Source organism: Petaurus breviceps, unplaced genomic scaffold, assembly GCF_028583685.1.
Source record: "Petaurus breviceps papuanus isolate PSGF00001 unplaced genomic scaffold, PetGlider_PUasm1.0 178, whole genome shotgun sequence".
In the NCBI taxonomy this organism is placed as follows: domain Eukaryota; kingdom Metazoa; phylum Chordata; class Mammalia; order Diprotodontia; family Petauridae; genus Petaurus; species Petaurus breviceps.
The window spans coordinates 5,761,061-5,775,186 of NW_027185777.1; the positions used below are offsets into that span (position 1 = coordinate 5,761,061).

Genomic DNA, 14,126 nt, shown 5'->3' on the forward strand with positions numbered 1-14,126 from the left:
AGCTATGTGGTGTAGTAGATACAGTATCAGCTCTGGAGTCAGGAGGACCTGAGTTCAAATCTGGCTTCAGACGCTTACTAGCTGTGTGACCCTGGGTAAGTCACCTAGCTCCAGTTGCCTCTTAAAAAAAAGCTTACTCAGCATAGCAGTCTGCAGTCTGTGTGTGTGTGTGTGTGTGTGTGTGTGTGTGTGTGTGTGTGAGAGAGAGAGAGAGAGAGAGAGAGAGAGAGAGAGAGAGAGAGAGAGCCAGGACTTCAATCCAGATCTTCCTAGCTTCATGGCCATCTCTCCATCCAGTATGCAATATTTTGTGATCTTGGGCAAGCCACCTGATATCTCTAGGCCTTTCTTCAACTGTAAAATGCAGGTGATGATACTTGCACTACCTGCCTCACAGAGTTGTTTTGAGGAAAGCATCAAAGTACTATATGAATATGAGTTGTTGTTATTATTAGTTAAGTTACAAATTATGGTAATATAATATCACATATAACATAACTATGTTACATAATATAATATCTAATGACTGTGTTATATAATAATATATTACATTATTATAATAGAATTATTAAACTTTTCTATGTTATATTATTATAATGTAATTATTTTACTATATTATTCTAATATAATTATATATTGTATCACATAATGTATAATTATGTATCATTATAGTATAATTAATTACATTATTATAATTGTTACAGTATATATTGTATTGTTATAATATATCATATTATTCTTAATAAACTTGTATATTATAGTACTATAATTATTATTATTAACTATAACTAATTATAATTGAAAGTATGTCTAAAAACCATATCTGTAAGGCTAAGAATGAAAGACCAAAAATAAATAGTTTAAGATTCCCATGGAATTAACACAATATTTATAGAGACAAAAGCTATAAACAAACAATAAAATCAAATTGTGATACATTCTCTTTCTACCCTAGTGCACAAACCTCAATTAGCTGTCAGGAAATCTCAATTACCAAGAACATGTTGCTGCATTCAGCCTTAGGGAAAAGGATAAAGAATGACAATCATGTTATCAATGAATGAGCTATTCTTGGTGCACTTGAGTTGGACGGTTAGGATTCAGTGTATGGGCAGTTTCAATCTCCTCCATTTCTGGCTTCTGTGACCATAGTATTCCCCAGTGAGGATGGGTGTTCAGTAATGACTCTGAAGCTCAAGGATGTCCCATCATCAAGGAGCCATGAAATGATACTCACTCTAAAGTCTTTACCAAGGCAGGAAAATAATATAAGACATTGTGGAAAGCAGGGTGGTTGGAGTCCCAACTCCAATACAGACTAGTTGTGTGTGTGACTTAGGGAAAATCCTATAACCTCCTAACCTTCAGGTGCTTCATATTCCTGTATGTTATTTTAAACATATACATATATGTGCATATATATAACATATATCACCATAATTACAGGATGTTCATGAAAAGCCAGCAAGATAATGAATGTGCAGGAATATCATTAAGGAAAGAAAAAGATTAACCAGAATAACTCTGAGTTAATCTGTACTTTTAAAATTAATCAGGAAACGCCATTCTCCAAACATTTTTTATTTTTAAAGTGTCCTGTATAGGATCATAGACTAAGAACTAAAAGTTATCTTAAAATAAGGAAGAAATGGGAAAGGATCTGTTAAATGCTTTGTTGTTGTTCAGTTGTGTCCAACTTTTCAAAATCCCATTTGGAATTTTCTAGGCAAGGATACTGGAATCATTTGCTATTTCCTTCCCCAGCTCATATAAGCTCATTTGAACTGAGGCAAACATGGTTAAGTGACTTGCCCAGGGTCACACAGCTAGTGAAGTGTCTGAGGCTAAATTTGAATTTAGGTCCTCCTGATTCCAGGCCCAGCACTCCATCTACTACAACACCTAGCTGCCCCATTAAATGCTTACTATGTGCTAAACACTGAGGTTTCAAAATAACAGACAGCCTTTATACAAGATAGGGGCTGCCCTCAAGGTGCTTCTGTTCTAATAGAGGTGATCAAATCCATTTCACTCCTTTTACAACCAGGGAAATTGAGGTCTAGAGTGATTAACTAAATGGCAGAACTGAGATGTGCACTTAGGTCTTCTGACTCCAAATATCCCACTCCTATTATAGCATCACATTCCCTCCCAGTCTAAACACATAGGATGGCTCCCAATAAGGTCCCTTTTCCTCTTCAAGACCTCTTCTTTTTGGTTTTGTAAGATTTCAGTACAGGAAGTGTCATATGATACGATGCCATTACAGATAATATGTAGACAAACCCTAATGTTAGGAATAGTTCAAAAACACATTTCCCATTAAACCTGGTTTATTTACAATCTTTTTCCCCCTCTTTTTGAATCAGGTTTATTTCAACTAGCAAAATTAAAAATAACCATGTTAATACATAATTCCACAGAAGGATAAAAAAAATCTCAATAATGTTTTCCTATAAATGAATCTGACAGTTCTAAAGTTTCCTGCTGTTTCTAGTTTGTTCATACAGTAGTATATCTAGTCTCTCTTTCACTTCGTATCCTTTTAAATAAATTTACTCACAAATGAAGGAGGAGTTAGTTTCAGAAAACAATCCCATTCAGAAGCCTAAAAAATGAAGTACCATTATCTGTCTCCTGTGGCCAGCAGGACCCAAGTGGTGGTAATCACCTGAGCTGGTCTGGCAGCTGCTCTTCGAAGAATTGCAAGAAGAGTCAAGTATCAGCTTTCCAAGCATCAGTGGAGGCAAGTCCCCCGAATTTAACCACTAAAAAGTCTAGATTCAGACACCATTTGAAATTAACAGCAGGCTTCTATTAGGCACTTGACCGCAAAAATCAATATAATAATTTCATTCCTACCAAGTATCACCAAAAATATGCGTATACTTTTTTATAAAGAGTCAGAGTAATGAGGAGGGAAAAGAACTCTTTTCTTGATTTTGTTTGTCCTTAAAATAATAAATAGCCCTTGACAATGAGCTGAATATGTACATACAAAACAACAATGACAAAAACCAAAAAATCTTAAAACAGAAAGCTGACATATAAGAGGTTAATTTTTAAAAATGACATTTAGAAAAGAAAAATAAAAGGAGCAATGTAGGGCTATATAGAAAGTCTCACTTGAAAATAAACACACATATACACACACTCACATACCCTGAAAGTAAGTACATGGATCACTGACAGAAGAAGGAGAGACTGGATGCTGAAGGAGTCCCAGTGGAAAAAAAAAAAGACTTCCTAAATGGGAGGGGAAAAACCTACATTGAAAGTCCAACAGAGGAGGGCCAGCAGGGAAGTAAATAGCATCTGAAATTCAAACTGGGAGGTCAGGGTTCAAGAGCTGCACTGCGTTCCTGGAGAAAACCCAGAGGAAATTTTTGAATTAGATTTTTTTAATGGATTGGAAACAAGTGAAGGTGATCAATGGGATCAATGCAGCTTCCTAAGGGGAGGAGAAGGGGAAATATTCAAACAATGTTTTGGCATTCCATTTCCCTAGACTTTGGAACACTGGGAATGGGGGGAGGGGGGCAGTTTGCAGGCTAGGAAGTGATTAAGCATTCATGAAAATCTTTGGTAAATACCATTTCCTAAAGATAATTCAGGAATGACTTACATACTTTCCTTTTAAGGCAAAAGTTGAGGGTGACAACATACCAGGTTTAGTGCCTTGGGGAACATTTTCTTCTTCTAACTAATGGAGGAAAGTAGTGAAACCAACGGTGCAGGAGGGAGAGAGAGGAAGGGGTTTTTCTACAAAGGCAAAGCTGAAGTCTTTGTTAGTAAGATGTTACTGTACATCAAAAGGGAGCAAACCCAAGCAAAAGTATTCTATAAAAATCAAAACTCATCTAGACCATGCACTTTCAGGGTTTGGGGATTCTCTTTTATTTTTCCTTCTGTAGCTAAAACTATTCTTTTCCTATATCACACTAAAATGAGCAAGTCATGAGGGTAGGGGCGGAGGGGAGGGTGTTGAACAATCATTTATTGCAAATTTAACTGGTAAGGTTGGTTATAAATTCATAGATTTCAAGCTGTAAGGCATCTTTGAGGCTAACAAGTCCAATTCCTCCATTTTACAGGGAGGGAAATAAAGGCCCAAGGAAGCGAGGGACTCAGCGTTCTTTCCACTGTAGGATATTGATGAAAAAGCAGGACTCTGCTCTCTCCAGGCTCTCAGTCACAGGTCTTGCCCCCACAGATGCTGGAAAGCTGATACTCCCCACACCTGCCAGACGGGCTCAGGGAGTCAGCATCACTTGGGTCCTGCTGGCCACAGGAGGCAGGGAATGGTACTCCATTTTTTCAGTTTCTGAATGGGAGTGCCTTCTGAAACTAACTCCTCCTTTTCAACAGGAGGACACAGAACCAGCAGTCAATGGTCAACAACATTTATTACATAAGCACTTAGTACGTGCCAGGCACCAGGCTGAGCCCTAAGGATAGAAAGGAAGGCAGAACACCAAAGGAACTAACATGTCCAAAAGGGAAAAGTAACATCTAAATGTGTACACACTTTGTCTGTCTGTCTCTACCTAACTTATCTGATCTATCTTTTCTTTCTGTATATGTATCTATCTAGACTATTTGTCTATCTCTATCTAGATTGTCGATCTATCTATTCACTCATCCATCTATCTATCCTGACTGTCTGTCTGTCTATCTATCCATCTTTTGTGCTTAAGAAAATACATTATTCTACTTCAGTATCTCAGGGACATCTGTCTTTCTATCTATTAAGTGAAGCTTCCCCAAACTGGGGGATCCCAATCAGGGATAAGTAATGAATTATAAATTCAATCTCCAAGCTGTTTCATAACAACAACAGCTAATATTTATATAGCATTGGAAGGTTTACAAAGCACTTTTAAAATATTTTTTTTCTCCTCACAACAACCCTAGAAAGTAAATGCTAGTATGACAGTGTTCTCATTTTACTGAGAAGAAACTAAAACAGATAGCAGTTAAGTGACCTGCCCAGGGTCACACAAAAAAAGTATCTGAAACTGGATTTGTACTCAAATCTTCATGATTCTAGGTCCAGTGCCCTAGCTGTTTGAATTAGAATTCACACAAGGGAGAAAATGTGACTTTTATTTTTTGTCTAAAAGCAAAAGTCTCACAATTTGTCACACATACACACATAGACATGAGAAAAGTTTCACTTACTTTAACTTCCACAATCTTTCCTCCATGGTCAATATGTCTCTCCAGGTATTCAGATGACAGCAAGTCACTGAAATAAAGGAATAGTGAGATGAATACAGGTGCCATTAGAAATCTATTGATTAACAATTTCTCCACCCAAATTTCAAATACTGAGTTCTGATAGGCAGCAGAGGCAGGGCAGAAAGCATGCAACGACTAAAGTACTAAAAAACAACTACTTCTAGCAAAAAAAAAATCTTCATTCTGTCCTTTTCCTTTAAACATTTTAGGTCAAAATTCAGTCATTCTAAAAGCCTTTATTACGTGTTTAGAGTGTGCAGTGCACTATTCCAGGAACCATAAAAAGAGCAAAGATGAATAAACCAAGGAAACTGGCTTCCACAACTTTACCATCTCATGAAAGGGGAGGATGTACACATCATGACACATTAGACAGATGTGCACATTAAACAAATTAGATATGATAAAATGCAGGAGAGGAGTGTAAAGTGTTATGAGGTTATTTGAAGGAGACGCCAACAGCTGAAGAAATAAGTGGCTGAATGGAACTGGCCTTTGGGCTAGATGGGAAGGATGGGAAAAAGCAGAAAAATCAAGGAGCACAAGAAGGAAAGGATCTTTTTGTTTTTTATTTAATTTTATGTTTATTTTTAGTTTACAACATTCATTTCCACAAGATTTTGAATTACAAATTTTCTCCCCATCTTTCCCCTACCCACCCCTCCCAAAACAGCAATCCCACTGTATACCCCCTCCCCCAATCTGCTCTCTCCTATATCTTCCCTCTTTCCCCTCCGACTTTCCAGTAGGGCAAGATGGATCTCTACACCCCAGTGCCTGTATATCTTATTTCCCAGTTGCATGTAAAAAATAATAATAATAATAATTTTTTAAACATTTGATTTTAGGGCAGCTAGGTGGCACAGTGAATAGAGCACCAGCCTTGGAGGCAGGAGAACCTGAGTTCAAATCCAGCCTCAAACACTTAACACAAAAACTAGCCGTGTGACCTTGGGCAAGTCACTTAACCCCAACTGCCCTCCAAAAAGCAAAAAAAACCCCAATGCCAAAACATTTGATTTTAAAACTTTGAATTCCAGATTCTTTCCCTTCTTCCCTTGTCACCCACCCTTCCTGGGAAGCAATTCAATAAAGGTTGTACATGTGTAGTCACGCAAAACATTTCCATAGTGGATATATTGTGAAAGACTGACTATATTTCCCTCCATCCTATCCCACCCCCCACTTGTTCTATTTTCTACTTTGACCCTGTCCCTTTTCAAAAGTGTGTGCTTCTAACTACCCTCACCCTCAATCTACTCTCCATTGTATCATCCCCCCTCTTATCCCCTTGCCCCCTACTTTCCTGTAGGGTAAGATACCCAATTTAGTGTGCATGTTATTCCCTCCTTAAGCCAAATTCAAGGAGAGTAAGGTTAACCCATTCCCTTTTGCCTTCCTGTTCTTCCCCTCCATTGTAACAGTTTTCCCTTGCCTCTTCTATATGAGATAATTTACCCTATTCTGTCTCTCCCTATATCCTCTCATTATATTCCTCTCTCACCTCTTAATTTTATGTTTTAAATATCATCCCTTCCTATTCAATTGATCCTGTGCCCTCTGTCTATGTATACGTGTACACATGTATACACATACTCACATATACCCTCCTATATAAATATATATGTATGTATATATGTATACATAAATATATACACACACACATTTATATCCTCTTCAACTATTGTTATACTAAGAAAAGTTTCATAAGTTACAATTATTGTTTTTCCATGCAGGAATGAAAATAGTTCAACTTTGATAAGTTCATTATGACTTCTTTTCCCTGTTTACCTTCTCATGCTTCTCTTGCTTCTTGTATCTGAATGTCAAATTTTCTATTCAAATCTGTTTTTTTCATCAAGAATGCTTGAAAATCCTCTATTTCATTGAATGACCATATTTTCCCCTGAAACATTATATTCAGATTTTCTGTGTAGGTGATTCTTGGTTTTAATCCTAGTTCCTTTGACCTCCAGAATATCCTGTTCCAAGCCCTTCAATCCCTCAATGTAGAAACTGCCAGATCTTATGTCATCCTGATTGTGTTTCCACAATATTCAAATTGTTTCTTCTTGGCTGCTTGTAATATTTTCTCCTTGATCTGGGAACTCTGGAAACTGGCTATAATACTCCTAGGCGTTTTCTTTTGGGATCTTTTTCAAGATGTGATCAGTGAATTCTTTCAATTTATATTTTGCCCTCTGGTTCTAAAATATCAGGGCAATTTTCCTTGAGAATTCCTTGAAGGATGATTTCTAGGTTATTTTTTTGATCATGGCTTTCAGGTAGTCCAATAATTTTTAAATTATCTCTCCTGGATCTATTTTCCATGTCAGCGGTTTTTCCCATGAGATATTTCACTTTGCCTTCTATTTTTTCATTTGTTTGTATCTGTTTAATAGGATCTTGATTTCTCATAAAGTCATTAGCTTCCATTTGCACCAATCTAATTCTGAAGGAATGATTCTCTTCAGTGAGCTTTTGAGATTCTTTTTCCATCTGGCAAATTTGGCTTTTTAAGGCATTCTTCTTCTCATTGGCTTTTCGGGCCTCTTTTGCCATTTGAGTTATTCTATTTTGAAGGTGTTATTTTCTTCAGTCAGGTTGTTAACTCTCTTTTCATGATTTTCTTGCATTGTTCTCATTTTTCTTCCCAATTTTTCCTCCACTTCTCTTACTTGATTTTCAAAATCCTTCTTGAGCTCCTCCATGGCCTGTAACCAATTCATATTTTTCTTGGAAGCTTTTGGCACAGGAGTTCTGACTTTGTTGTCTTCCTCCCATTCCATGCTGTGATCCTTTTTGTCCCCAAAAAAAGGAATCTAAGCTTTGATTGCTGTGCTTGCTTTGCTTCCTTTGCTTGCTCTGTTGCCACTCAATTACTTGACTTTTGAGCTCTTTGCCACAGTAGAACTCTGCTTCCAGAGAGGAGAACTTTTTTCCAAATTGCTAGGGTTTTCACAGCTGCCAGAGCTATTAGTTGGGTGCCCTCTCTATGCACAATGTGAGCTCTGGCTCACTGGTCATACACCCCAGGACCTCTACTCAAGATAGTGATCCAGATCCAAGCAGGTAAAAGCAAGAGCAATTACCCTCTGAATGGTCGCTTGATTCCCTCTACGATCTGCAGGCCAGGAGCTCCGAAGCAGCCATGCTGCGGCCACAGCATCTTCGCCACTTCTTGCCCTGGGGGAAGGGGCCAGACTGCGCCTCTGTACCCCTTAGTTCCAACAGAGTTCTACACTGACCTTTTACTTTGCCTTTGGTATTTATGGGTTGATAATTCTGAAAACCACCACAGCTGCTGATGATCCACTCTCCCCAAGTCCGCTCCAGCCACTGCTGGTCGTGGTTGCCCTGGGGCTAAAAGTGCAGGCTCACTCAAGGATGGGCTCAGCTTTCCGCAAGCTGCAATGGACCCCTCCTGTTGGCCTGCCATGCTGTCTTCAGTGGGAGATTTGTTTCTCTTGTTACTTTGTGGGTTCTGTAGCTCTAAAATTTGTTTAGAGTCATATTTATAGGTATTTGAGGTGGTTATGGGGGGAGCTCATGGAGTTTTCCTGCTTCTATGGCTCCATCTTGGCTCCACCCAGGAAAGGACCTTCTAAGCACACAGACTAATATGAACAAACATACAAAGTGCCTGACAAGGACAGTAAGCTTGACTAAAGCATAAAGTCCATGAGAATTGACAAGACCTTCACATGTCTCTTTACCCATCATATCTGTGGCCTATGATTTAATTTAGCAAAACTTGAAATATAGATCGCATTACTCCCCTACTCAAAAATGTTCAAAAGCTCCCTATTGCCTTTAGGATAAATATAAAATCTTTGGTCCAGCATTTAAAACTTTCCATAACTTAGTCCCTTCCATCCCCATATTTCCAGCTTTATTTTTGTTGAACATTTTATTATTCTTAATTTTCAAAAATATTAGCTTTTGTTAAGGGATCAACTGTTGGAATTCAATAAAAAGCATTTCAACCCAACTTATTGTCATAAAGATGCCTCGATTCTAACTTTTTTAAAAACCAGCTCCTTCCTTATTTTATCATGAGGTACCACTTAGCCAGAGAGAATTCTCTTTCCTAGATAGCTAAGTTTGGAAAGGAAGAAACATTCTACCCAACATTCTAGCAGACTGGCATTCTAATTGGACAGCTGGGACTAATGACTTTGATAAGCTCTTCTGTTACTTAGCTAATTTGCCTTATTTATCACTCCCCTTCCACTATGACTAAAATGCTATTCTGTGTCCTTCTTCCCTAATCCTTATGACCCTGAAATACCACTTAAGATAAAAACTTCTTTCTTCCATTCATCCCATTCGTATCCCTACCCAACTGTACCTCTCATTAGTCCCATTCTGTCTCTTCCTGTCTTTCTTCCGGCCCCTCTCAATCTATCCTTCATAATGTCTGTTCTATTACACTCCCCAAATTCCCTTAAACCTTAATCTTCTCTTTAAGAATGTCTTCAATGAATGGAAAACTGGCTTTCCTCTGGGAAGATCACCTCCATGACAATCCCTCTCCCTTTACTGAATCAGTCTGACTACCACATCCAACCAGTAGGGTAACCATTATCATAATTCTTGCCATCACACAGAAGTGTTCACCTTCCAAGGTCTCAACCTCTAGAATTTCTAACTCTGACCAAAATTTCTTGTCCTTTCCTCTCCCTCTGTGACTGTACTCCTACTGAATTGGTATGTATGCACATACATATAATTCCTATGTATACATATATATGTGTATCTATGTATATACATATATACATACATAAAATATTAGGTGGAGTGCCTTGATGGTCAATAATCATTTGAATGTATAAGTTCTGAGTATAATAGTATATATTATACTGTGTCACATATGTTTTCCTCAAGTTCCTTCAGAACATAAGCCAATACTCCAAAGAAAAAAGACTGATCTAAAATATATATGTATACATACATATATATGTTGATTAAAAATATGTGTAGACTAATTTAAACATATATACACACATATGTGTGTGAGAACCTGAGGAAGATATACATGACAGTGTAAGAGATATATGCATTTAAATATGTATACCTATATATTACACTATTATACTCAGAAACATGCATCCAAATGATCACTGACCATCAAGATGGTTCCCCTACATGGGCATGCAGTTATTTCAAGGGGTCTGCTATAGCTGAAGTCATTTCTAGAGCTCCTCTTGCAGTTGCATTGCCCACCAGGTAAGAAGATATACAAAAATATCCATCTCCTTACCTTATTTCTGACCAAAAAATAATATTACTTAATTCAATCGCTGACTTTGTTCACCAGAATTTAGAACTCTAAACCTTTGTCAGCTTCCAAAAATTAAATACCTCCAAGGATGTATTTGGTCAAAGATTCGCCACCACCAAGAATGCTCAAAAGAATATGGCAAACGTTATAAAAACAATTACAAGGGAGAAGTCTCAAAAATAACCTTGGCAGTAGCAGTACCACTGAGAGTAAGCACTCAGCTACCCTAGGTTGACTTAAGAGTTCTGGTATTTCTGTTGGAAAAAAAATTGAGTACCATTACTTTGTAGCCACGCCTCCTACTGGCTGAAACCATCATTTAGTTGAAAATAAGTTGGCCGAAACAGGTTAACATCCTACACCTTGACACCAAGTTAGTTTTTGTAATTGGAGTTGATAATCAGATCTTTAGAAATGGAAGAGAGAATGCAGAGATGCTTCCCTTTCCTATCTTCTAAGAATTTCACATCATCATTTTTCTCCCAAACCATTTGGAATCTTATTTTGCTGTGGAAAATTACTGAACTTTTCATCCAATACAACACTTAGCACTTTCAGCTTATAAGAAAACATGCAAAAAAGATGAGAAGAAAAGAGGAGGAAGGGATGGCTTACTGACTAGAAGCATTATATATTCCAGGTAGAGATAGATTGATTTGGAGCCCATTATATGTGGCATCTCTTTTCAAATATATATATTTCAAATATATTTTCAAAAATGAACCATTGTGCTCTATTTGAGCTAAATTCAGTGACCAAGCCAGTAAAAAAAGAACAAAAACTATGTTTTCAGTGCTGTCTTTTCCATTAGGAATTTCAATGATGCTTCAGTAAAGGCAAAATCAATGTTTGACACAAGTGCTTCAGGTTAAGCTACAGGGAAACAGGCAGTTTGACACAGAATAAGCTCTATTATAAACACACTACTATAAATGGCCTTAAGGCATCTATGAAATAAAAATAATTGCTCTTTTAAATGCACTTTGCCTTCTTGCTGGCAACCCTGTGTGATAAGTAGTCCGAGAATCATTATTCCAATTTTACAAATTAGGAAACAGGATTAGAGAGATTAAGTGATTTGTCTAGTTTTCGCTCAGGTAATAACTTTCCCTGTGTAAATTATAACTGAGGTCTTCTGAGCTGCCTATCAGACCCTTCCATATGCTTTCTATGCTCTCCATCCCCTCCCTGGCTCACCCTGATTTCAAGTTTTTCCTCAATCGACCATAAATACCCATTGTATTAGATCCTTGGGTAAGGGGAAACGGTAAAGGTTAAACATTGTCCCTGCCTACTAATAAAAATGAAGTCAGCCTTAAAAGATGAAGAAGAACGAAGAGGATTCACGGTTAGTCGTTATCTGGGGGTTGGGAGGATAGTGGAGAAAAGGGACAGAACAATTAACCAACACAGATATGATATATAGATAAGTAAAAAGGATATGTGTCTATTAAGGGCTCAGAAAGTGCCTGTTGAAATGAATTATATTTAATTAACTTGGTTTGAAAAGGCTTGTAGACTGGAGGCTAGCTGATTATTAGGGAAGCACTTCATGAATATAGTGAATACTAAGCTGAATTTTTAAAAATTTTTCACATTTTTTTTGTTTTTTATTATCTTTTAAAATATCAAGCATTTCTCCTAAAGTTCCCAAAGACTCGTCTCCCCATGACCAAAACCTTCCTTCTAGGAAAGAAAAACATTTAAGGAAAATCAATAAAGAGAAACATTCATGGAGGGCAAGCCAACAAAGTGACTGAATCTAACAAAGTATGCAGAATTTTACTTCCATAGTTGTTCTCCCAAAGAGATAGATGTGTTTTCTTTTCATTTCTCCAAGGTCAAGGTTGTACATAGCTAAAATTTAATAGAGGTAGGGGGAGGGAGTGTAATGGTTCCAGTAAAAGGAAATTTTCTTGTACAATGATGTAGTCAGAGTTGGAAGGTCATCATAAGCAGCAGAATAAGCCAATGGTCCAATTATTTGGACAGCAATGGAAAGAGGAAGTGGAGGGTTATTCTATCAGTGATACTGAGCAGCTACATTCACATCACACCAAGCAAAGACTGATCCAAATGAATGAAGGGCAAATGAGAAGGTTGCAGGCCCACAGTGACCAAGAAAAGGCATCAGGATTGTCATGAGGGTTTACTTAATCTCTTTGGGCTTCAGTTTCCTTAGTTATAAAATGAGGGAACAGAACTAGGTGATTTCTCGGGCCCCTTTGACTGGTAGGGGATACTACCTGCATGACTCTGGATAAGTGATTTAGCCTCTCTGGCCTCAGTTTCCTCATCTGTAAAGTGACAGGCTGGACTAATTAACCTCTAAGGCTCTGACTTTTTTATCCATCTAAAATATTCTGGGAATGCTCCGCCCACTAGCATTAATGCAAACTCTCTTTTCTGGGCCAAGAAGAGTAACCATTGCTTAAAGACACCAATCCAAAAACTAAACCTGACAAGCTTGGCAAGAAAAGGCAAGAAAGAATGAAATATTAAGAAGCAAACTTCCATACCCATACATTCGTTCAGACTGCAGAAAATCTAGGAGGCTGAGGGCCTTTAAGAATTCTAATTTCTATGACCACAATCTGTCCATAGCTAACAAAAGGGCTGCATTTTAAAAGGTTGTGAATCAGTCATGTGGAACTTGGAATACATTTTTTCCATAGAAATAATGTAATACAGGTTAAAAACTTCACAGGCCATCCCACAAAAGCCTATTTAAAGTATAACATACCTTAAATGTCATAATTTACTAATCAGGAGGAAAAGCACCAGAGGGACTTGTTAGACCTAGGTTCGAATCCCAGTGTGTGATCCTGGAAAAATCAATTTTCTTCTGTCATATTTGTGACTAAAAATGGAGCTGATTACCCACATAGTGGGTTTCTGAGGGGGTGAGCATTTTGTAAATCTTCCAATGTCAAAGAAACGTGCGCTATTAAAGATAGTACCTTAGAACTATCCACTTCTTTTTTTAGCAATAAGAATAATTTTATATACTTGGGTCTTTTGGGACTACCAATAATATCCTTGAGATATCATCCCAGTTGTGGGATCTCTGGGCCAAAGGATATTTTCAATTTTTTGTAACTTTTCTGGCATAATTCCAATATCTGTTTTGAGGACTACTGAAGCATATTATATAAAGGTATACAATAATAAGGACTAATAACAATAATCCTTAAAACAGTCCTGTGAGGGGAGTACCACAGTATTCTTATCCCCACTTTAGGGATGAGGGAACTCGAGGCCCAGAAAGATTAAGTGTCATGGCAATAGGCAGGCAGATATCAAGTATCAGAAGTGGGATTCAAATCCAGTTTTCTCAATAGTTGAGGCTCATGCTTTTTCTACTACATTTTGAGAAGTGTTTTGCATAGGTCCAGTAGGATGTCATCTTCTTTGGGGAACTCATGCTTCATATTTTCCATCTTCATTTCTTTACCAAGCTATGGCTGAAAATAAAGTCTTCTCCCTATATATGGCTACGATTTTTTCCCCATGACATTCATTATACAAATCATATGTCTAGAAGCAAAGGGAAAAAAAAACCCTAAAAGTCAAAAGCTCAGAAACAAACCCTTCTGGCTTC

At 37.5% G+C, this 14,126-nt stretch overlaps 1 protein-coding gene across 9 annotated transcripts in view; it reads right to left on the bottom strand.

The window, feature by feature from the left end:
- Positions 1–14,126, bottom strand: part of ADAM22 (ADAM metallopeptidase domain 22) — a 270,825-nt gene that overhangs the window by 134,416 nt on the left and 122,283 nt on the right. For all 9 annotated transcript variants that reach the window (XM_069086210.1, XM_069086211.1, XM_069086212.1 and 6 more), the window contains exon 4: positions 5,182–5,248. In XM_069086210.1, the coding sequence (XP_068942311.1) occupies positions 5,182–5,248 (67 nt within the window). The remainder of the gene's footprint in view (positions 1–5,181; positions 5,249–14,126) is intronic.